The sequence below is a fragment of the Trichomycterus rosablanca genome, chromosome 23 (genome assembly GCF_030014385.1).
Source record: "Trichomycterus rosablanca isolate fTriRos1 chromosome 23, fTriRos1.hap1, whole genome shotgun sequence".
Lineage (NCBI taxonomy): Eukaryota > Metazoa > Chordata > Actinopteri > Siluriformes > Trichomycteridae > Trichomycterus > Trichomycterus rosablanca.
Genome location: NC_086010.1, coordinates 13,329,110 through 13,354,054, shown reverse-complemented (window position 1 = coordinate 13,354,054; position 24,945 = coordinate 13,329,110). Strand labels below are relative to the sequence as shown.

General features: G+C 35.6%; 2 protein-coding genes across 5 annotated transcripts; both read left to right on the top strand.

Moving 5' to 3' along the window:
• Nucleotides 1–4,550: 4,550 nt before the first annotated feature.
• ppp1r42 (protein phosphatase 1, regulatory subunit 42) lies at nucleotides 4,551–14,659 on the top strand. 4 transcript variants are annotated; one of them, XM_062985692.1, is made up of 9 exons: nucleotides 4,551–4,666; nucleotides 7,057–7,204; nucleotides 8,036–8,202; nucleotides 9,160–9,298; nucleotides 9,579–9,695; nucleotides 11,478–11,595; nucleotides 11,830–11,961; nucleotides 12,252–12,437; nucleotides 13,971–14,657. In XM_062985692.1, the coding sequence occupies exons 2-9, from the start codon at nucleotides 7,076–7,078 to the stop codon at nucleotides 13,985–13,987; spliced, it is 1,005 nt and encodes a 334-aa protein (XP_062841762.1). In that variant the 5' UTR covers nucleotides 4,551–4,666; nucleotides 7,057–7,075; the 3' UTR covers nucleotides 13,988–14,657. The 4 variants fall into 4 exon arrangements, with proteins under 4 accessions (XP_062841762.1, XP_062841764.1, XP_062841763.1 ...); XM_062985691.1 differs by having other exon boundaries at nucleotides 4,552–4,666; nucleotides 13,968–14,654; XM_062985694.1 differs by lacking the exon at nucleotides 12,252–12,437 and having other exon boundaries at nucleotides 13,968–14,659.
• A 2,765-nt stretch (nucleotides 14,660–17,424) lies between these two features.
• LOC134301326 (transcription factor 24-like) lies at nucleotides 17,425–18,279 on the top strand. The gene is made up of 2 exons (XM_062985987.1): nucleotides 17,425–17,832; nucleotides 17,994–18,279. Exons 1-2 carry the CDS (start codon nucleotides 17,431–17,433, stop codon nucleotides 18,093–18,095), a joined length of 504 nt encoding a protein of 167 aa, XP_062842057.1. The 5' UTR covers nucleotides 17,425–17,430; the 3' UTR covers nucleotides 18,096–18,279.
• The last annotated feature ends 6,666 nt before the right edge of the window (nucleotides 18,280–24,945 follow it).

Here is a 24,945-nt window from a genome sequence, read left to right as displayed (position 1 = left end):
ACATTCTATTTGATACATCTATCTGGTACATACATTCATTAGTTGCTAATAACATGGCAGCCTGTGCCTAACTTGTTTGAATGTATTAGGTTCAGCAGTGCTACTGGAATTTCTAAACCAAAAATATAAAGCCAACGATGTCCTGTGATCAGAACGTGTCCACTAATAAAAGACTAGAGAAGAATTAAATCACACAGTGCATCAAAGAAAAAGAAAATAACTCTAGTCTCTTAACTATACAAATACATCTAGTGCTAAAAGGGTATGTTCCTTAATGAGCCCGTTTAAACAGTATTTCAAGATTCCAACAACACTGCTGCATCTGATACACTCATACCAGAACTGCTGTGTCTCATTACCACGCTAGTGTCATTGAAGTAGTGAGTATGGTCAACCATGCACTATAAAAGATAAGATGAGAAAATACTTTATTGATCCCCATAGGAAAATTAACCATGTTAGTTTTATTGGTTTCACACATACTACCTCAAATGGTGTCAGCCAAATGGCTACAGCACTGATACAGCATACAGTGATAATGCGAACAGAAACAGCCATTATAGAAAGGTTATTAGTCTTGCAAAGCAGCCAAACATTTCTGAACACTGTTAATGTTTTTACAGTATTTTGTCAAGCATCACTTGTGATACACAGCTCTAATATGTTTATGTTTATTTTTCCAGTACAGGGAAATTTGTAAAAATTATTGGCTTTGGTAATAATGCTCATACTACAGATTTCATAAATAAGAGACTATGTTAAAATGTATTGCTTTAAAACTAAATAAACTGAAATGTTTTTCTTTACCATTTAGATGGTAATAGTAACTATTAACTTTAAATTAAGATTCTTCTTTAAGCTTAGTAAAGTACAGCATTGGATCGTTCTCAAAAAAAGGGCAAACTGCCCATTTTAACACTTTAACAAAGACCATGAGTACACTGGCTAACAAAAAAACTAGCCGTCATTTACATTCTTACTAGTCATAGCATTACATAACAGAATAACAAACTCAGCCTGCTATATTGGCTCAAATATAAACACAAGCTGCCCTATAGAAAAGTCTTGGTAAGGACAGGACAGGTTGTCTTTACTTGGTACACAATCCTTCAAAAGCTTGAGCTAGGCGTGTCACTGATGCATCACAGAAACAGAAGCTCAACACACTGAGTCCATTCAGCAGGCAGGTCTGTTCTCTGTCGTGGTAGACGCTTAGTGATCCTGTAGTTTCTTACAAACAACAGTTCTGGCACCTTTTTAGCTAATGATTTTTTTGTGCTACATAACATACATGTTTTAATTAATGTTTTAATACTTTGCTGTAGAAAGTGAAAAATAGGAAGGATATATAATAAAAAGTTCATATTCATTCATAATCATGCAAGTTTGTATTGCAGTTTTTAACATTTCACATTACCTTGCTTACTACAGCTCATTTTTAAAGGTGATAAAATTAAATAACTTTCAAAAACAACCAAAGTGTATTTTTTTAATTATTTTAGCTTATCTAAACAATTAAAATACATGTATGTTTTTAACCTAGTACATTTTCTCTTAAAATGTAGATGACCTTTTTTTAAACCCTAGCCAATTTAAAAAAGATATGCTGCACCTGAATGTAAATTTCTAGGTTTCTTTAGATAAGGCCCTTGTTTGAGGGACCCACAAGTAAAAAAAATTCACAGCTTTTCAAAAAGAAGTCCAGACTGCTGTATGACTGCTAAACTAATTCCTGTCTATGCCAGTGCTAAATAATCCTAAAGATTTAAAGAAACACATTTACAATTAGCCATGAATTTGTATTTTTATCACTCTGTAATTACATTAAAAATTGTGAAAGTTGTGAAAATGTGACATCTTAAAAGTTAGTTATAAATGTTAGTGTCTAAATCACACTAGCTAAAAACTAAATTAAATGTTCACACACAAATGAGATTTGCATTAACAAGTGTTAAAAGTCTTAATTAAAAAGGCTTTATTATGCTGTAAAATTTATTAATGGTGCTTTTTACAAAGCTTAGTCTATACAAAGCTTACAACAGTCTATAGTCAATATATATTATATTGTCATATAATAAGTTGTTGTACAAGAGGCACATTAATTTTCTGTGCTGGGACTCATAGTTCAGTCAAAGATAACCAGTTCTCTTTCAATTATGCCTAATGCAGTTTTGGAATTTGCAGGGTATAAAGTGGGAAAAATATATTATAGTCACAATATAACTAATTTACTAAAGCATCACCGCAATGTTTTGTTCAAAGTCTTTCTAAAGGAAATCTTAAACTTTTGTCTAAATAGATTAAAATAATCTTCCCTGTGTACCACACTTGAATTACAAATGAGGCTTGTGATTAACAGCATGTGGGCATTTTTGTGCTTCACTAAAACAATACACAAGTGTAATTAGATTCATTCATGGTATAATTTCCATTTACAAGGACTTTCTTAAATTACTGTAGAATTCTTCTTTATTTACAGAATTAAATGAAAACATGTAACAATGACACATATGAATAGGTAAATTAAAAAAGGTTAAATGAGAAAGGACATCAAAATGATAAGTATAGCTAATAAGGAATGGATATATATCACCAGGTTCCCATTAGACGCCTAGCCTTTAGGACAAATTGCCCTGTGTAGGTTCTTAGATATTTGGTAGCACCAATGTTTACTTTGGATTGTGAAACATTCTCAACGAGCATGGAAGTATGGAGCTGAAACAGGCTGACTTCCCTGGAGAACAGACTGAAAAGGGGGGTGAACTGAGGATCTCATTTCCTCCCAGCCAAGTTTACTGCATGCATAAATAGTGACGAGTCACTTGGTTCAGGAAGCTCATTCCCTGACATTATATAACAACACACGGGTCACTGCATTAGCTCCGCCATGTTACTATTATTACAATACACATTATTACAGGGTGCAATTCAAGCTCACTATAAAAAATGAGAAATTAAAAATCAGACAGAAACTGAGAAAGAGAGGAAATGCAAAAACAAGGCAAAAAGATGCTGAAATTAAAATAACTAAAAGAAACAATAGCTAAACAAAAATGGTAGAATGAAAGAGGGGTAGGCAAGTAGTAAGTAAGCAAGCACATGAAAAGTAGTGTTCCTTCATTTTTTTTGCCAGTGTAAAGGCAAAAAATTAAGGAAGTGCATATGGATAGGGGAGATAAGTGGATTAAAGAAATCAAATTATAGTAAAAGGGTCAGTACAAAAGCAAAAAAAAGAAGAAAAAAGAATTATAAATAGAATATATTTATATAATACTATATCAAATATAATGAAGAGAAAAATAAACATGGAGTAAAAGGTAAAAGCAGGAACTCAGAGTTAAGAGAGAAATACAAAGAGTATGAACGCAGAAAAGAAGTAAATGGAAAAAAAAGACAGAAAGAAATAAAAACAGACAATGAGAAATTAACAGAGATTCTATAAAGAAAGGTAAAAAGAATAAGGAACAGTCCAGAAAAAGACAGAGAAGCAAATGTACAGGTCAAATGAAATAAAAAGCAGAGAGATCAATATATGGAAAACTTCATAGGGGAAAGCAAAACAAATGAAAAAGGGATACATAAGAAATGGAAAAATGCTAATAAACAAAAGATTGTACAGAGCTAAGACTTTCAACTTCTGTGGTTTTCTTTTCACAATTATTTTTGTTTTCTTACTGTACACATATGGAGAAATAACCAGCAGTTATTTTCTGTAATTTTAATTAGACTGACTTATGTACAAATTGCCTTTATTACTGTTATCATCAGCTTTGGATGTTTTATTTTAGTCTGAAATGAAAAAGTATTTTTTTTTTTTTTAATATCATGTTTTACATACTGTACTTTGGTTACGTTCATGACAGTAGAGGTAATTACTGGTTACATAAGATTTATTAGTTTAAGTCTTAATGTTAAACACAGTCATGGACAATTTTGTATCTCTAATTCACCTCACTTGCATGTTTTTGGACTGTGGGAGGAAACCGGAGCTCCCAGAGGAAACCAACGCATATGCGGGGAGAAGATGCAAACTCCACACAAAAAGGACCTGGACCACTCCACCTGAGAATCGAACCCAAGACCCTCTTGCTGTGAGGTGACAGTGCTACCCACCGAGCCACCTTGCCGCCTAATTTTGAAAATAAACACTGCCTATTTTTACATGAAAACCAAAATGTAAACTACCAAAATATTTAAACATATCTTTTTTGACAGTTTTTCCGAGTTTTGCTTGAGAAGTTTACCATTAACATGTGAATAATGAACAATTGAATGTACAGAAAATGGCTGAAGCAATACTTCTTGCATAAAATCAAATCATTTCTTTTTTCATTTTATGTTTTCCTTTTTCATTAGTGCCAGTGATCTGTACCTTATTGTTTACAACGTACATATACGCACGTCTTTTATATTTTTGTCTAAAATAATCTCTATGATATAATTTTGTGTTAATGTAATGGCAACACTGCCTATCACTGTGACTGTTCCAATCCCATTCACTCTATGAATTAATTTTGACTTTGTCGGCTATAGAAGCTTGCCGTAGTGTGTCCATGGCAACGGCGTCTATCAGTTACCGTAAACAAAGACGTTTGGTGTCAAAGCGAAAAGTAGCTTGTTAGCTAAAGTATTAGTGGATTTTTTACAGCACAGTAACTTAATAAAGGTAAGCACATTTTCTGGCACTAAGCAAATAGATGTGTTTCTCAGAAGTTTAATGAATAAGCTTTAGTTGGCCGTAGTAGAGCTTGTGGGCTAGACTAGCGAGTGCGCTCTTTTGCACAATAGTAGTCTTTAATATAAACGTTAGAATTAATATTGTTTTCTAAGCGATATTAAGTTAAACCGTAACGTAACAAAAGCTTTACATATTACTGAAAAATATGTATATTAATGTTTCTTATAGAATGTAATCATGTCTCCGTTTCGTGTTACTATAGAAACAGCTTCTTAATGTAAATAAAATTGTAGCTACAGAGCCAAATCGTCTTCGGAATGTACAAAAAATTCTTATTTTACAAATTATGTTACTATATGCTATAGAATTGTTGGCAGAAACTGTGTTGTTGCTCGGTCACATTGGCCTAGTGGCACTTCGTTTGTATTTGGGATGTAGCTGTCGTTAAGGAAGAAAATGCGTTCTTGTGGTTATCAGCAAAAGGTGCAAGAGCCAACTTCTTTAATGGCATGGGGGGGCATCCATGCCCAAAAGTTTCATTGACAAGAAGTCATATATCGAAACTGTAAAGATACATAAAACATAACAGAATTGCAAAACTGCAACAATTAGTATCTTCAGTTTCCAGATGATTAATACATCTAATTAATAGTACATGAAGCCTTACACAAGGTAAATATGTCTCTGTTCCAACTTTTTTAAATGTTAAAAATTCATTTTTACAAATTACAATTAACAATGTGAGTAAAAACATCTTTTCTTTGTCTTTTTTTTATATGCATTTCACAAAATGTTTCAACGGTTTTGTTATTGGTTTGCAAACAGCACTCAACAAGCTTCACACATTAAAGCTTAACTAAAGCAGAAGGAACTTCTTTTTAAAACTACTGTGATGTTAAGCTGGTTTAACTTTCAATATCATATGTTTAAGTAAGGGGCTAACAAATAAATATAAAATAGTAAAGCCAAGCAATTCAAATAAATCCACACACTCATTGGACAAAAGTGTTCATTATTAAGAGAAGGAAAATGTTATATAATAGTTTTAGTTTTTTTAGTTCTTTTTTAGATTAAAATTAATATTTTGTATCTGATATTTAGAATACACTAATAAATACGTGTTGTGTGACTTCAATATACCATAGCAAAAATTTTAAGATGTCCACTGGTCCACAAGTAAAAAGAAAAACTGGTTCAATGTGACACTACTGAAAGTGGATTTATTAATTATTTTATGTAGGCTACATGGGGGGGCTACTGTAGTTTTTATTGGTTATTATGAAACTGTTTCATAATGCAAATTATTGGGTTTAATTCTGTAATCTATTTTTAATTTTTAACAATGAGTTGAAAAGTCCCTTGAGGAACCCATTGATTTCTTGCAGCTAGGCATGTCATCTTTTTCAATACCTTATAGCATGTAGAACAGACATGCTGTCACAATGTGATGGATATATTATCCACTTTAGAAACACTGCAGTTCGTAGCTTTTTGCTTGAAAAGTGACAGAGCAAAAATATTCATTTTCTTTGTTTTTATTATAGAATAGACATTTAATGTTTTAGTGGAAAAAGAAGTTGTCCCAGATGTCCCAGAGTCACTATTATAAATAATGCAAGCCTCAAGAGAATTAAGTCAGTTTTTCTGTGAATACAGAGCTGCCTTCCCAATAACCCTAAGTCAGGTCACATACTGACCAAGTGTCTAATTCACCTTTGGCCTTAAAGCAGCCTTTTAACAATGATCCTGGGGAACATATGTAATTGAGCCCTAGTTTTGTAAAAAAAAAAAAAAAGGTGTGAAATCATATAGTATTCTGAATTTAACATTGTAAATTTCATTAACTAAAATGCATGTATCGGTTTTTGTCTTTAAACATAATAATAATAACAACAACAACATATTTTATTGTTATCCTTTTACCAACTGTCATGTAAACTAAACCAGCTATAACTCCTACTATTACTCCTAATTTACATTTTGTGAAAAGGCTATTGACCTTTGCTCTGCATGACTATGATTAGCAGAAGTCTTATTTATGTTATTTTTGGTACTTTTCTTCAAAATATATAATATATAAAATTTATGTATATAAATGGTTGTCGATTGTGAATTCTTAAAGTTCTTAAAATTACCACTTTTATGTACAATTTATTTAAATAATTATAGTTACACCACCTAATATTTTGGGACTTTTGGATATATATATATTTATATATATATATATATGTGTGTGTGTGTGTGTGTGTGTGTGTGTGTGTATTTATATATATATATATATATATATATATATATATATATATATATATATATATATATATATTGTAAAATATTTGTGGTGTCAGCTTATTTTGCTGTCTCCTATTCACATTTTGCAGATAAAAACACCCAGCTGTCATGGTCCGACTGACTGTGGAACTGATTGCTAAATCTAGCCATCACTTCAAAAGTAACAGAAGTTTCCTGGAGCATTATCTTAAGAAATTAACACATATCAACTTTTCAAATAAGAATATAGATGATATTGTAAGTAATGTTACTTTGATTTCTAGTCCATTTAAAATACCTTTAAACTTTTCATTTTACATGGTTAACTACAACGTGACTTGCTGATGGTGATGATGATGATGTGATGGAGATATGTTTACCTGGTTAAATGACATGATTATTAAAATGAGAAATGCCGTCTATAAAATGCAGGCTATATATACTACTGCTCTTTAGTGCACTTATTTTACATAGTATTGATTATGCTTCCATTATAATAAATACAGATTTTTGCCTTAACCCTAATTTTGTAGATATAGACAGTTTTTATACCCCCGTCACAGACAACCTATAAACAGGGTCAGTGAGTGTAGCCCATGCCTTGACAGAAAAGTGCTTGCCAACCATATATTTATGAGTTGTGCAATGTCAGTGGTATCTACAATCACACCAGGGTACAGATGCCAAGATAAGCTGGCACTGACTGATCAACAGAGTCAGAAATTGTATTCCTTCAAATTAGCTCCCAGTTTATGAATGGCTTGTAATAAAAAATAATAATAATTTTTATAAAATAATAATAAAAATAATACAAATTTGAAATGTAATTAGTGTCAACTGAGATGTGAATGCAGGCACAAATGTGGCACAAATTAGCACAAATGTGACAATCATTTTAGCTATAGTGGTGTTCCATGATCAGTTTTGCAATGTATCTGGCATTAAAAGTAAACACACTACACAAGTCATTTAAGATAACCATTTAAAATTTAGGACGGTTTACAAAATGTTTGGGGTACTTTAAGTAGTCCGCTTGTTTTAGTTTTGTAATATACTTTTTTTAATTGTCTGTTTTCTATGTTTTTACAGGAGGATCTGTCCATTTGCAGAAACCTTCAAGTTCTTTATTTGTATGACAATCAAATAACACACATCTGTAATCTGAATTTTGCCTCCAATCTTACACATTTATACTTGCAGAACAACATTATAACAAAAATAGAAAATTTGTCATCTCTACAGAAGCTTTCCAAATTGTAAGTACAAAAGGAACAACAAGCAATATTGCTTATGTATTAGCCAACTGAATGTTATTTTGTTATTTGTTTTATAATTAGTGTGTATATTTGTAAAATATTATTTGGCATACAATTAAAGTAATGTCTTAGATACCTAAAAAAGAATAAATGCATAGCATAGACAAAAGTATGTATCAACTGATCTCTCAAATATGCATACTGCCAAGTACAGAAATGTTTAACCACAACAACAGCTCAGATACTAATTGTCTGTTAATTATTTTAAGACTCACTACAAAGTTTCAAACTTCTTTACAAAAACTGTTTGTGTGGCAGCTTTTTGCATTTGGTTGATTTGGCAACACAGTTAAACAAAAGTATTATGTCACCATGCATAATAGTTAAGGTTGGCTGGAGTTGTGTAAGTCAATGCCATTGAACTCTGGAACAGTAGATGTACAATCCCTTGCATGATTAATTACATTGTAGTATTTGGTAAAATGTATAACTTCTTTGTATAATTTCTTTTTTAAAGGTTTGTCCTAGGCTTTACTTCCAGTAGGAAAATCGTTATGATACAGCATGCAGCGTCATTCTAAATTGTATGCCTCTAACAGTTTGGGAAGCCAATGAAATCATTCACAAAAGTTTATAAATAATTGCAGTGTTTTGGTTAAAAAAACAAACTAGAGCTCTAACCTCATCTCCATCCATCACATTAAGGATAAACTGCAACACTGGTGGGGTAACTCCATACTAATGCCCATTGTTTTGGAAAAAGATGATCAGCAAAAACAGATTGATCTATTTTTCAGATGTCCAAGTATTGTTTGCCATACTGTTTATTTAATAATACAGCTTATAATGTAATATTAAATTTATTTTTTAAAAAATGCACATAATGTCAGTGCAATAGTTTTGTTTTGTTTTTTGTTTTTAGTTGTTAACAGTTGAATGCTTGTTTATGTGTGTCAGGTTTTTGGGGGGGAACAGCATTACAGTGGTTGAAGGTTTAGAGCAATTAAGAGAACTGAAGGAACTGCACATAGAGAGCCAAAGACTCCCACCAGGAGAGAAACTGCTCTTTGACCCCCATACCATCCTCAGCCTCTCGGTGAGAAATTCAAGACTGCATGCTGACAAAACACTAGAAGCCTGTTGAGAATTTTAGTAGCATGACAGCATATTTTTATTTATAGGTATTTTTAATTGTATATGGTCTACCATGTGGTGTAAGGCATAATCGAGGCAGATTCATTTTAAAGCTGTTTTTGTTATTTTCTGGCATCTTACTTCAACCAGTTTACAGTCTTGGTTTTATCCAGTGGTACTGCATGTTTATTTATTTAAGGTTACAGTAAAAAGCTTTGATTCTAGCCTGTTCTTTTTTTAAGGAATCATTATGTGTTTTAAATATTAACAACAACAGCATTGATGAAATACGGGATCTGGCACTTCTTAACAAGTTGACTCATTTATTTGGGGTAGACAACCAGCTACATGACATTCAGGTAAAAGATTGTATTCAGTATATGTAAACTGTCAGATTTTACTCATGTAGTTAAAATTCTGCATTGCATAATGAAAGATATGGTAAAATTACATTTTATAGCACTCAATTTTGTCTTCCGCTGCTGAGAGATACCAGATTGCATCCGAGGAGAGCACGTCGCTGTACACGCCTCTTCCGACACGTGCACAGCCCTCTTCTCGCCCCTGCTTTCTGCACAGGCGTCTCTTCCGCTAATCAGGGTCCTTACACAGTAAGAAGATCCCACCCACACATAGTCCGGCCCCCACCCTGCAGATGCGGTGGCCAATTAGTATCTGCTGCAGGCACTGCCAATTATGCCCGCTAGGTGGCGCCCAGCCGACTGGTGGCAACACCGAGTTTGGAACCGAGGAGTTCAGAAACTCAGTGCAGGCGTGCCAGCGGAATATCCCGCTGCGGTTTGTAACCATATAACTTTGATTCTATCAAATTAATGTAGTTTAAGCCTTTAACTATGCCTTTTTAGACAGATTATTTTAAAGATGACCAGACACCCTAATTATTCTTAGTGATATGTTAATTTGAGGTTGTTAATAAAAACTTTAATCCTGCCAATACTTCCTGGTCTAAAGATTTGCTCCTAGTCTACAGACTTGTTTTAAATTATTCAACAAATCAGCGGGGTAGTCTCTGGGGAGCACCTTTGCTGACAACTTAAACAAGCACAACTTAAACAAGTTTTGCACTTTCCTCTGTAGACTCATTTTGCTCCACATCACACATTTGACACTCAACCTTCAGGGTTTTTTTTAGAAGTGAATAACTTTGCGAATGTAGTTTTCATTTGTCTTTACCAATGAAGAAAGTTCACTTTTAAACTTTATTAAACTATTTAATGTACAGGGTTATAAGACTGCTAAAGAAATGTGGACTTAAAAACTACATCTGTGCAATAACTTCCTGTGAGACAAAGAGTCAGGCCTCAGAGCTACTGCTTCAGATAATTGTGATACATGTGTCAAAAAAGCTTTCATGTTTAGCAGATATCTCCTTTAATTTATACAACCCTTTGGCCACTATTGATTCAGCAGAGACAGTACCCAAAGGAATCAATTCCTGTTCTGCACAGTTCACTGAGAATTCAGAAGAAACATTATAGATTTTTAAAAGAGATTATGACAAGCAGTCAGCTGTGTGACAAATGGGGATCTGCAGAGCCTGTTAGTGGCACGTGGCCAGACGGCTGAAGATGGGGGGATCGAAGCACTGGTCAAATACAGGTTCATAACTAGCCATCATTAGTTGTGCGTGGGCCTGAAGGGGACCTGATTCAGGAGTGTATTCAGTGGCATGGGAGAGCAATTTAGTGCTGGGCAGTTCCTAGCCAAAGTCTCTGAGTGACGGCCCTGACACGATCATTTATCAAAGCCTGAGAGCGCATTGCTTGCTGGGGTCCCACTAGAGTTGATTGCACATGGACTGAAAAGTGGAAGCACTTTGGTTGAGACAGGAAGGCAATGAACAATCAGAGTGTGTTCAGAGAGTATTCATATTTTCAGGTGGGATTAATGTGTCTTTAGATAAACATACTAATTGAACTACATACCTAAGAGGGTTACTGCCCCAGGGAGCTTGTTAGTCCACGTGACAGTATTTATTAGAGCAAGGTGAGGTCTTGTTTACTCCTCTATTTTCACAGGAAACTAAAGCTGTTAGCTACACATTTTGGATTTGACTATTGCAGTGTAAATTTTTGTAGTTCTTTTTAGTTCTTCAATAAAATGCAATCTTTCACCTTTAGGAGTTGGAGATCTTGTGTGGCCAGTGGCCATATCTGCATCAAATAGATTTGCGTGGAAATCCAGTTTGTCACAAACCCAAATACAGAGACAGGCTAATAACTGTTTGCCAAAGGCTAGGTAAGTGCATATAATTATAAATTATTACAGAACTGATAATACAGTTTTTGGGAGCTACATAACAAAAACATTAAATACCCACATTTTATTTAAAACACCTATGAACTGTCCTCAGAAAATTGTGTTGAAAATAATTATTCTAATTATTCTATTATTCTGTATATAATTTATAATAGTTATAAACATATTGCTTTAATCATAAATGATTAACATTAACATTATTTTAATACACAGAGGAACTTGATGGAAAACAGATAAATGAGTTATCTAGGCAGTCCCTTATCAACTGGAAAGCCACAAAAGAAGCAAAGAAAAAAGTGAAACATGACAAAATCATCGCTGGACAAATCACATATCCATGTTCTGGTATGGTCATTAATGTTGTTAAATGTTTTGCTGACCTCTCTAATTTTGTATTTTTAAGCACAAATGGAAATACAATAGCCGTCATTATACATTTTTTTTTTAACTTTTTACTGCTGTTTGATGAATTTGGGTATCGCTATATTTGCCTTCCTTTTTGCTACATTTTTTGTTAAACATATGCAGTTCAAGTGTTTTTACAAGTCACAAGCATGTAACTGAATGCACTCATGTTCCTCTTTGTCTTGTGAATTGGGACTATGACAAGTTGTGACTCACTGTTTTCTTTCTAGCTGACTTTCACTTGGGCCCCCAGCATCCCTTTCCCTATAATTTTGCTGGTTTTCTGGGCAAGAGGAATACACTCAGTTTTGGAAAAGCCACTTTGAAAAAAGGTCAAACGGAGCACAGCATAGTTGCAGAGATAAAAGGCATGAACAGCATGTTATTCCCCTTAATTCCTGATGGTATTCGGGATGGTAAGTCATTACTGTGGTTTAAGTATTTCCTTCTTTTGACATTGCCTTTAGTTCCTAATTATTTGGGGTACCAGAGACCCCAATGTAGTTTAAGTAATACATTAAAAATAATATTTCTAGGTTTTTTTTTTAATTATTAAAACATACTTTAAAAAAAATCTCAATTATATAATGATAAACTCTATTATTGACTATAAACATTACAAAATAATAAAATATGTTAAGATTTATATATATTGCACATGCTGTTAAAACAATGTTTTTCATTACAGGCCCTGGGGTCTTATTAGCCCCAAACAGAATGTCAAGAAATAAAAAAGAATGTTTTATCTTATATGAGTTTAACCTACTCATATTTAATATTCTGTTGTTTATATTCTTTCTGAATAAGTTTTAAAATGTGTGTAAACAATATCAAACTATAATAATATGCTTTACATAGTAAACCATTTCCTTCCTCTCTATTGGCTGATAAATGACCTGCTATTTGACAAGTTACATTTCATGGGTTTTAAGTCCCAAGCAAATAAACAGCTTTTACTTGCCTGAGGTTATAAATTTCTTCACTAAGCAGCAGCATGTAAGGTCATTAGCTAGTTTACATTTCGAAAAACTACCCTTTCCCCTTGAGAGCGTAGCCAGTAAGCACTACTTACAGAGGTAAAGCATGGTGCAGATTTGGCTCAACATGATCTCAAAACTGTATTTGGCCCCTGTGCCACAAGTGCTTGTAGTTCTTTAAGGGTATACAGTTATGTGAAATTTTATACACCCAGCCTCAATTTCCTATGTAATTGATTTACTATTAAAAATGTCAACACGTGCCACAGTTACACCTAATACCATTAGACATTTGTCTGCAAATTGTAGTGCACAATTTATTTGCTAAAGTTAACATTTTGGAAAAGATATCAGATATATTACTTTTGTACATGTAACCAACCAAACTATATGTTGTTCCTGTAGATGGTAATCCTTTTGCATAAGACTACTGCCTGTCCAATATTTTAAATAAATGACCTAACAGCTTTGCACAAATCAGATGGTGCAAAGCATTTTAAACTGTGATATATAATAATAATGATAATATATATAATAAATAATATAATGCAAACTGATTAACAGCCAATGAAAAAATACATGAATAAATAAATCAATAAATGAAATACCTACATAATAGTTTAATAAATACAAACATTTACACTGAAATGTGTGCACTACAAAATGTTTTAGCAGGTGTTGAAGGGGATCATTTTAATTTAACTGATGAGGCAACAACAAAACTAAGAAATAAATTTTATCAGTTAATAACAAATTGAGAGGTTCTACCAACAAAATTACATTATGATATTTTGTATTTTTTTGTATTTGTTTAATAGGGGCATATTTAGATGTATAGGGGGCCTGCTCAAAATATTATATACCACTTATTTGATCTTACTTTAAATAAATCTATCAGAACTGTGATTACTGATTTAAAATGTGGAATTGTTTTTGAGTGACTGTTATTTTTGTTATTTACATGTCAAGAAGACAGAAGATCCCTCTGAGTGCAGGACTAATTACTTGTAGGAGATTCATGGCTTTCTAAATGTCATAAAAGCAGCTTTTTATGATGCCCTTCATATCCCACACACTTGTATAACAGTTTGTCGTGAGTGTATGTCTACTGTTATTCACTCTTAGTGAAATAGTCCTGGTTCTCTGTGTATGTAGATGTTTTAGAACTGTTATACACTTGGATTTATGTACACTCACACACTGCTTATATCCTGTAACAGTGTCTATTTGATCAAAAATGCCTCTTAAAACTTTCTGTATTATGGCATTGCATTATATTTGTTTAAAGCCTATTTCTATGTTTAACCTACTAATTCTGAGTGTGTTTCCACTAAAACGTTGCAACAAAATACTATTACTAAGTTTTGTGTATTTTATATAAATATAGTGTAAATGCAATGTACACTGCTATATTATCAAGGTAGATATTTTTCAGATATCAAATTGGTTTTGGTTCTTATTTCATGTTATTTTTGTTATTTCTTATTTTGCTGGCATTCAAATAGTTGCTTAATGCTTTAGTTTTTTATATAACGTTGGCCTGTAAGTTTCCGTTTTTTACATTCATTAATTATCGTCATGTTTTTACTTAGTAACATTAAACATCAGCCACACTTGTTATATAATAAAAGGACAAAACATTGTTTTGTTCGTTTAATAGTTTTTACTCATATCAGTTGTTATACGCAAATGCCCATGATAAATAACACGATTTAGAATTGCTACTTTCATTTCATTTGTTTATTTACTTTACTACTTTACTGTGAATTTGTTGTAGTAGTAATGATAAAGAATTCAAATGGGTAGATATGAATGTTCATAACAAAGGATTATTTAAGTTTAAAATGTACAGTTTATTTAAATATAGTAGCTGAACAAAATACTAAAGGAAAACAACGAAGGTTATACAGCGAATCAAACTGCTGAATACACACCGAGGAGATACTGGGCCATATGCTTGAAACAATCTGCATCCTGTAACTGGTCAGTCCATTAACGAAGTTTTCTAACAACGTCGGGGTTTACTGTTAAAGACTTAAAAGTAATTAGGCAGAGAAGCTTACTTAACCTCGTTTTCTATGCTTCATAATTAGTAGCCTGGAGCGAAAATGTTACTTCATCCTTACAAAAACAATGAATATTAAGAACAGTCTGAAATACACAAGTTATGAATAATTCCATTCATTAATTTCCCGGCATCTTTGTGTGTGGACTCTGGAAAACAGGGTGATTAATTTGGGAGTCTTACAAGAATTTCCTCATACTTGCCTGTTGATTGCAGTGTTTAGGATTTATTTTTTGGCCTTAAATCAAAGTACTTTCTGAGGGACAGGATCGCGCAAAAACGTTTCTTACTCCTTTGTAACAAGCCCAACATCAGCATTAAGTTTAGGAAATACATAACCCTATATCCCTAATGACTATTTTTACAAAATGATAATGATTAAATTATCTACTATTTACACATTTCATATGGTGCCCAAAATATACAGTATATGTTAATGAGAACATCAGTGGCTTAAATGCTGCCTCTGAGGTTGGAGGCTGGTCTCTGCCTAAAGTGTTACGAAAGGGAAAGGAGAGGAACTTTCTTGTGCCGCCCGTGAGTTTTAAAGACTTGTTATTAATTGCAGCAGGGTGGAAAATGTCAGTTTTTTGTTTTCCCAATAAATTAGAGGCTCCTGAGACGTGACGCGCCCAGGTAGGGACCTGGGGGCAGCACTGCGACATAAAAACCCACCCTCTTTAGTAACCGCGGCCAGAGATCGGAACTGTTCACTTCAACGCATGTGTACTTTTATAACACTTCTGTGCAGATAAGCAAAAGGTACGCCATGCTTTATTTTTATATCACTAATTTTAGCACCAAGCTGAATTTTACTTACGTGGCTAGGGCAGGATATTTGGCGATTTGTGAGTTATGTTGCCGTGATCTACATGGTACATGTTATCAGAATTGTATTGATTGCATTGAGAATATCTGTCAGACAGCTCGTGTTGTACATCTATCGCTTTCGTAAAGATCAAATATGCTGCATAACCTTGTATCGTATATAACATGTAAAACATTTGATATTTCTGTTGTGCGAGACAACGTATAACGCATAGATGTGCTACAGATGTGCTAAGGCCATTTCTTAAATTATGTATTTGCGGCACAGTCCTGTGCCATGACTAGGTTTATTCACTCACTGTTTGTTGTAACACCACGTTGAGGAACTAGAAGCTATTTTAGTAGCTAGATTATATAGATGCTTCATATAGTCTTTATTTTGCCAGATAAATAACTATTGATTAAATAATAACAATCAAAAATTTTATTATACAGTTTAGTGGTTATACAATAAGTAATTATATGCAGTTTTAGGTTTTTTCTAATTTGTTGTTTCGCATGGCCATACACTATAGTGCCATTTATGCAAAAGATTGGACACTCCTTCTCAAATTTAATAATTTGTTGATTTAAAAATAAGTTAATATCTACTATATGAAACAAACCTCTATACATGTATTGTTTATTTGCTAAACTTTGCTAAAAAATTTGGGAGAAAACGTATATTGGTCATGTGCAAAATTTAGGGCACATGAAATAGTTGTGTATTAAATTAAGCCAAGAATTAAAACGTGTTGTAAAATCGACAGAAAATGCCATGTTTAGGTTTGTTTCCTGATAAACTGGTTACTTGTTTTCACTTTTAAAGTTAACAAACTTTTAACATAACCTTATCAAAACGTTTGTATAACACTGTTTTTAATCTCGATTTCCTCTGGACAAAATGTTCATCACTGTGCTTGTGCTTTGTATTCTTCACGACGTTAATAATTAAAATTAATGAATTGATTAATTAATAACTTAAAATATTTTTGTGTAACAATCCTTATTATGAAGCAGATACGGTATATCCTAGTTCTATGTCTTCAACAGTTTGCTATACGATTTTGTGATGCAATTTTGTGATATAATAACTTGTTTTGTGTGACATATAAGGTAAGTATTAAGTAGGTCTATTTAGTAGGCTTATGGACAATGTAAAGTTATGTTGTATAGTTTGACATTGTAGTTAATATCTTATTTTATCATCCGAATTGCTCTGAATTCAATACAATAATTGCTTAGTCTAATTTTGTGCGATAATTTGTAAATAATAATCTGTAAAGTTTGTTGCACGCTAATAAAATAGATTACACCAACACAACCGTTAACAAAAATAAAGTAAAACTTACAATTGTAATCATGAAATATATTTTAATTATGCACATGTTCGAATTAAATAAATCAAATGTAAAACTTTTGTCTTGTACAGCTCAGTTTTGAAATTAACTCAAATTTAGTTAGCTTGTAATAAACTGGTATTATAAAGCTTTCCCATATGATTTATTGTTAAAATGTGTATTATTTATGTTTGGAATTGACGGAAGCCAGTAAAGGCGCATGGATGGAACTGGACGTGTGACAGTCATGAATGAAAGTCCCAGATCCAGCCCGAACTCCAGTCCGAGTCCTGACGGGCTATTGGCTGACCAGAGACGCGGGAAAGTGCTTTCTTCAAGCGGGGGTCTAGGTACCAGAGGACGTCCGGCAGCAGCAAACGCAGCGCGGGAGCGGAGCCGCGTACAGACCCTGAGGCACGCGTTTTTGGAGCTACAGAAAACTCTGCCATCAGTGCCCCCTGACACCAAACTGTCCAAACTCGACGTGCTGATTTTAGCGACGACATACATAGCACATTTGACTAAAACATTACAGGAAGATGGCGTGGAAGAAGGTGAAGACGCGAAACGAACTGAAGCATTAAATTCACTTAAAGGCGGCGGATACCTGCATCCCGTGAAGGTGAGTAAATTTTTATTTTTATGTTTTGTCTTTTCGCTAATTAAACTAATTAATTTAAACATGATATAAAAAAAATCTAAGCTAAAATACAGTTTTAATGATGCTATATGCCCAGTATTTATAAAGTTATGACATTGGAGCTGTATCATTTTTCCCCGCAGAAATGGCCCATGCGCTCGAGGTTGTACATTGGTGCCAGTGGCCAGTTCCTGAATAATTCGGGCCAGAAAGACACGCAGGGAGCATCGTCATCTCAGACATAAACTATGCACACAAAACTTGAAGCTTAAAATTATGTTTAAGTTTTTGCAGCGCCAAATATACAGACCACTTTACAACAAAGCGCACATAATTGCAGCGCTTAATATTAGAAAAGGAAATTAAAACAATTACTACTTTTTATTTTCCACCAATTTTATACTGAAATGAGTACAATAGAGAATGAACAGCAGTGATTGTAATGTTAAATGCACGCGGCATTTTAATTAAATTACATTGTAAATACGATTTTAAAATATCAAGTGTAATTTTGTATACTGTGGTTCTCTGCTCTAAGTTCGGTTTTACAATTCCATACATGTTGAAGGTCTTGTGGAGCTGTGTCGGGGTAGTGAGCTGACATGCTTGGTTTGTTGGCTATATGCACTTTCAGTTGAAATAAACTTTGCACTAAACGCATGTGTGAATAACAGAACATTCGTCTTATGAAGAGGTCCGCCAGAATCTCCACAATGGGTATAATAGAAGTCCTGCTTCTTTTGTTTTTATTCTAACTTTTGAATAATGAATGTCAATGTATTTGTGGATTGTAAAGTGAATTAAAACTTAATAAAACTTAGCTTATTTAAACGTTTACAAAAACACTTTTACTCATTTAAAGGTACATTCAGTGATTAAAACATATCTTTAAATAAATAAAATGAATCGAAGTCAAGAATAAATTATCAAGGCAAAAAGTACATGGTCCTAAAGTTGTATTACATATTTACATACACACTTATTCACACACTTTATTTATTATTAATCTGTAACAAAATGGTTAAGGGTAACAGAAAAAATGAACCACCAGACTAAATGTCTAATGTCTAGACAGAATCAGAAAAAAAATCAAACACAAAATATATTTTCTTTAAAATAAGATATTTATTTATTGAAGGGAAAATAATTTTATTTACTGGATGTGTTTACTAAAAGCAGATTTAACCGCAGGGATTTGAAATGAGGCTCTACAGAGCAAACCAGACGGCAATCTAGCAAACAAAAGAATAAGCCGAATCAACGGCATGAGCATGAACGAGTGGGATGAGCCGACTCGATTCAAGAGTTAAATAAAACTACGAGAAGCTAGACTACGAAGAAACTATGAGGCAAGACAGAGTGCTAGGTGGAACTGCAAGTGGAATAGGTATCCCATCTAACTGATCCACCAACACACACGACCACAGGCCCAGGGTTTCTCCCTCAATCCTAACTAAAAAAGGAAAAAAAATACATTGCTTAGAGAGTCGGGTAACTAAACTAAAAAATGCGGCATTACAGCTTAGAAACCAGCTTTGAAAGTCGTTTAGAAAAAGATAAGTGGATACGCGAGAATTCGGATCACAAATAGAGCGGTAATAATGAGCTAACTGCGTTGCAGCTCTAATTGTATTAGAAGTCTACGTACTACACCGGCCTACTTTACCGGCTGTGTGTAATTATTTGCTTTAATAACGCATCGTTAGGGCTGTTGAGCTCTACTATATTTAGTGCAGCTAGTCGTCCCGCGCAACCTCCCTACTGGTGGTTACACGATCTGTTCAACGTAATGGATTTAACTAGCATCACAAGTGCCATCTAGATTCACAAAATGATACCTGTTGGCTGGCTTTCACATAAGAAAAAAAGATCGCATGCCCTTGGTGGTGCTACTTTTTGCAATAAATTATGATGTACCCTCTACAGCAGGGGTGGGGAACCTTTTACCCACTGAGGGCCAGATTAATAATTAGGCCTACATATCTGGTCACGGGCCACAGACTACAATGGCGCAACATACAGCCAAATAATATAGGCTTTATAAATACATGATGCTGATGGTATGTAGTGTTTATATTTGATCATACTTACCTTATCATAATTTCAATGTGACGGTTGTGAATGTTTGGTCTTGACCAGCTGTGGAATATTGGGGGGCAATGACGTCGTGACAACACGCAACTGGCATGTGGCAACATAACTCGTATTTGTTATGTCTGTTGTCTCGTCTAAAGTTTAATTAATTGTATAAAGCCAGGACAATAAAATCTAGGAAACATATGGCAGGCCACATTTGATTGAGCGGCGGGCCGTATACGGCCCACGGGCCGGAGGTTCCCCACCCCTGCTCTACAGCAAGAGAATTCAATAAATTGTCTTACTGGGTGCCCTTCCTATAGAGAAGAGTGCTGCTTTGAAAATGGGATGCAGTGCTGTATAGGGTACTCCTCCTAGGTAAGAAAACATGCCCACATAGGTGATCCTCTAATGGAGAGGCGGCCCTCCATATGATGCAGTGTTGTAAGGGGTGTCCCAATATGAGAATGTGGGGAAGCTAATGGATGCCCCTCCAGTGCAGAAATGATGTGGTGCCCTCACATTGGAATAAATTTAGGAGATAATTTTGATAAGCCTTACCATCTCAAATCACTGGAAGGACATGACTGGTGTGTCATTTTTTTGATGTTGAGGAAGAAAATCTTGTCACCAAACTTAAGGTATTTCAGTTATCATACGCTCGCCCACCCAGCAATGTCAATACTGTGCTAAGGTGTCTTAAAGACAACAATTTGGAATCTGGAAACATATTTTATAACCCCTGTGACAACTGCTTCAGTAGAGCGTTTATTTTCTAAACTGAAACTGATCCAAACCCTGCTCAGAAACTGATGTAGGAAAAGATGGCTTAAAGATCTTCCGCTGCTGTCATTTAAAAGGGATATCCCAGCTAACCATTATAAGGTCATTGACATATATTAACACATGGCCAAAAGAAGAATTCTGTTGAGACTCCATTATCTCAATTCCCTAACTATTAAGCTTCCAAATCATAGCTGTCTTATTGCCATTATCTGTGTGTGTGTGTGTGTATGTGTGTGTGTTTTCTTTTTTCTTTAGTAAAAACACTGTAAACTAAAGGCTCAATGTATTTACACTTTTGTTATAGCCTATGACTGTGACTCAATGACGTCCTGTGGTTTTAGTCTCCAAGTCAAGAATTCTATAGTGTACACTGCCACATTTATGCACACACCACTAAAAACAAATCAGTTTTTCAGCATTACAATTTCCAGTATTAATTATCATGAATATATGAAACAATCAAAAACTTAAGAAATTTAGAAAAGTATACTTTCCAACAAGGCAGTGCATTGCAATACTCCAAAAAGTGCCCTGCAATTGCTAGATAACCCTTTTACATAGAGTGGGACTGTTAGTAAAAATGCTTTAATTTTTGCATGTTTCTTAAATTTCCATTGTTTTTTATTACACTATTATGTTTTTTTAACTGCTTTATCTTGGTAAGGGTCACAGTGGGTCCGGTTTTACCAGCATAATAACCTAGACAGAGCGGAAATACATCACAGGGCTTTGCCCCCACCTCCAGACATAGCCTGTCTGTGTAAATGCCTGGCTGGCAGATAGCACCACTAAGATTGAAACCTAGTGAACCACAGTGCCACCCGAGTGCCTCAATTTTTTTTCATTACAAAAAAAAACAGGATAACAATTTGAGCAAAAAGTTAAATCCCTGTCTCCCAGAATTTCTTAGTATTTGGAATGGCCATATTTTTAACAGGTAAACAAATGGCATATGGCAAATGTAAACAAGCACAAAGTACCTGACAACGTCAATTGCGCTTACTTGCTTTTCAGTACTTCCAAAGAATGTGTGTAGAACAGTCATTTTAAATGATGTTTAACTAGTTTAATAGTGAGGAAATATCTTTGGGTATTTTCATTTTATTATCCATTTCCGTGGATGCATCAGAGGTGCGTGCACTGCTGAGGGCCCAAGACTCTTTCAAAGCAGGCGACAAGGCGTCCCTGAGAACAGCGAGTGCCAAGCTGTCCCGGGCAATCAGAGAAGCTAAGCGCGCACACGGCCAGAGCATCCACAGCCACTTCCAGAAATGCGGTGACACACGGCGCATGAGGCAGGGCATTCAGGCCATCACCAACTACAGGACTACACCACCCACCTATGGCAGAGATATCTCCCTTCCAGACGCACTGAACGACTTCTACGCTCAGTCTGAGGCAGAGAACGCCATGGTGGTGAGGAAGACCATTCCACCTTCCAGTGACCTGGTGCTTCGTCTCACCACAGCTGATGTGAGGGGAACTCTACGCAGAGTCAACCTGCGGAAAGCTTCCTTTCAGACAACATTTCTGGCAGAGTGCTCAAAGAATGTGCAGACCAACTGGCAGATGTCCTCACAGACATCTTCAACATCTCTCTAAGCAGTGCGGTCGTTCCAACATGCTCCAAGGCAACCACCATCGTGCCAGTGCCAAAGAAGTCGTCTGTGTCAAATCCTCAAGTCTCGTAGCACTTCACTGTCATAAAGTGCTTTAAGAAGCTTGATACGAGGCATATCAAAACCCAGCTGTCTCCCACCATGGACCCACTGCAGTTTGCGTATCGCCCCAACTGCTCAACGGACAACGGCATAGCCACCACACTTCATCTGGCTTTTACACATCTGGACAAAAAGGACACATATGTTAGGATGCTGTTCATAGACTTTAGCTCAGCATTCAACACCATCGATCCTCAACATCTGATCGGAAAGCTGAGCTTGCTTGGCCTGAACACCTCTCTCTGCAACTGGATCCTGGACTTTCTGACTGGGAGACCTCAGTCTGTCCGGATCGGCAATAAAAACCTCCAGCACCACCACACTGAGCACTGGAGCTCCTCAGGGCTGCATGCTCAGTCCATTGTTGTTTACACTACTGACTCATGACTGTACAGCAATGCACAGCTCTAACTACATTCTAAAAATCACAAATGACACGACCGTGATGGGCCTCATTAGCAAACACAATGAGTCAGCCTATAGAGAGTTGGTGCAACGGTTAACGGACTGGTGTAGAGTCAACAACCTGTCTCTGAATGCTGACAAAACCAAAGAGATGGTTGTTGACTTTAGAAGAACACAGAGTGACCACTCTCCACTGAACATTGACGGCTCCTCAGTGGAGATCGTTAAAAGCACCAAATTTGTTGGTGTTCACCTGGCGGAGAACCTCACCTGGATCCATTGGATCCATCTGTTACAGACATTTTCAACAAATGCTGCATATGCAAAGCTCTCTGAATTGTGGAGAATCCATCACACCCAACACATGGACTTTTTACTCTCCTGCCGTCTGGGAGAAGGTACCGCAGCATTCGGACAAACACTACTAGACTGTGCAACAGCTTCATTCCACAAGCCATCAGACTCCTGAACTCAAGTCTGAACTGTTGGACTTGGACACACACACACAACCATATACATATAACCACATACACACTATATATATATATACAGTATATATATATATATATATATATATATACAGTGTATCACAAAAGTGAGTACACCCCTCACATTTCTGCAAATATTTCATTATATCTTTTCATGGGACAACACTATAGACATGACACTTGGATATAACTTAGAGTAGTCAGTGTACAGCTTGTATAGCAGTGTAGATTTACTGTCTTCTGAAAATAACTCAACACACAGCCATTAATGTCTAAATAGCTGGCAACATAAGTGAGTACACCCCACAGTGAACATGTCCAAATTGTGCCCAAATGTGTCGTTGTCCCTCCCTGGTGTCATGTGTCAAGGTCCCAGGTGTAAATGGGGAGCAGGGCTGTTAAATTTGGTGTTTTGGGTACAATTCTCTCATACTGGCCACTGGATATTCAACATGGCACCTCATGGCAAAGAACTCTCTGAGGATGTGAGAAATAGAATTGTTGCTCTCCACAAAGATGGCCTGGGCTATAAGAAGATTGCTAACACCCTGAAACTGAGCTACAGCATGGTGGCCAAGGTCATACAGCGGTTTTCCAGGACAGGTTCCACTCGGAACAGGCTTCGCCAGGGTCGACCAAAGAAGTTGAGTCCACACTGCATCAACTCGGTCTGCATGGTCGTCATCCCAGAAGGAAGCTGACGCACAAGAAAGCCCGCAAACAGTTTGCTGAAAACAAGCAGTCCAAGAACATGGATTACGGGAATGCCCTGTGGTCTGACGAGACCAAGATAAACTTGTTTGCCTCAGATGGTGTCCAGCATGTGTGGCGGCGCCCTGGTGAGAAGTACCAAGACAACTGTATCTTGCCTACAGTCAAGCATGGTGGTGGTAGCATCATGGTCTTGGGCTGCATGAGTGTTGCTGGGAGCTGCAGTTCATTGAGGGAAACATGAATTCCAACATGTACTGTGACATTCTGAAACAGAGCATGATCCCCTCCCTTCGAAAACTGGGCCTCATGGCAGTTTTCCAACAGAATAACGACCCCAAACACAACCTCCAAGATGACAACTGCCTTGCTGAGGAAGCTGAAGGTAAAGGTGATGGACTAAACCCAATTGAGCACCTGTGGCGCATCCTCAAGTGGAAGGTGGAGGAGTTCAAGGTGTCTAACATCCACCAGCTCCGTGATGTCATCATGGAGGAGTGGAAGAGGATTCCAGTAGCAACCTGTGCAGCTCTGGTGAATTCCATGCCCAGGAGGGTTAAGGCAGTGCTGGATAATAATGGTGGTCACACAAAATATTGACACTTTGGGCACAATTTGGACATGTTCACTGTGGGGTGTACTCACTTATGTTGCCAGCCATTTAGACATTAATGGCTGTGTGTTGAGTTATTATCAGAAGACAGTAAATCTACACTGCTATACAAGTTGTACACTGACTACTCTAAGTTATATCCAAGTTTTATTTCTATAGTGTTGTCCCATGAAAAGATATAATAAAATATTTGCAGAAATGTGAGGGGTGTACTCACTTTTGTGATACACTGTATATATATGACTGTAGGCAAGATACACTTGTCTTGGTACTTCTCACCAGGGCACCGCCACAC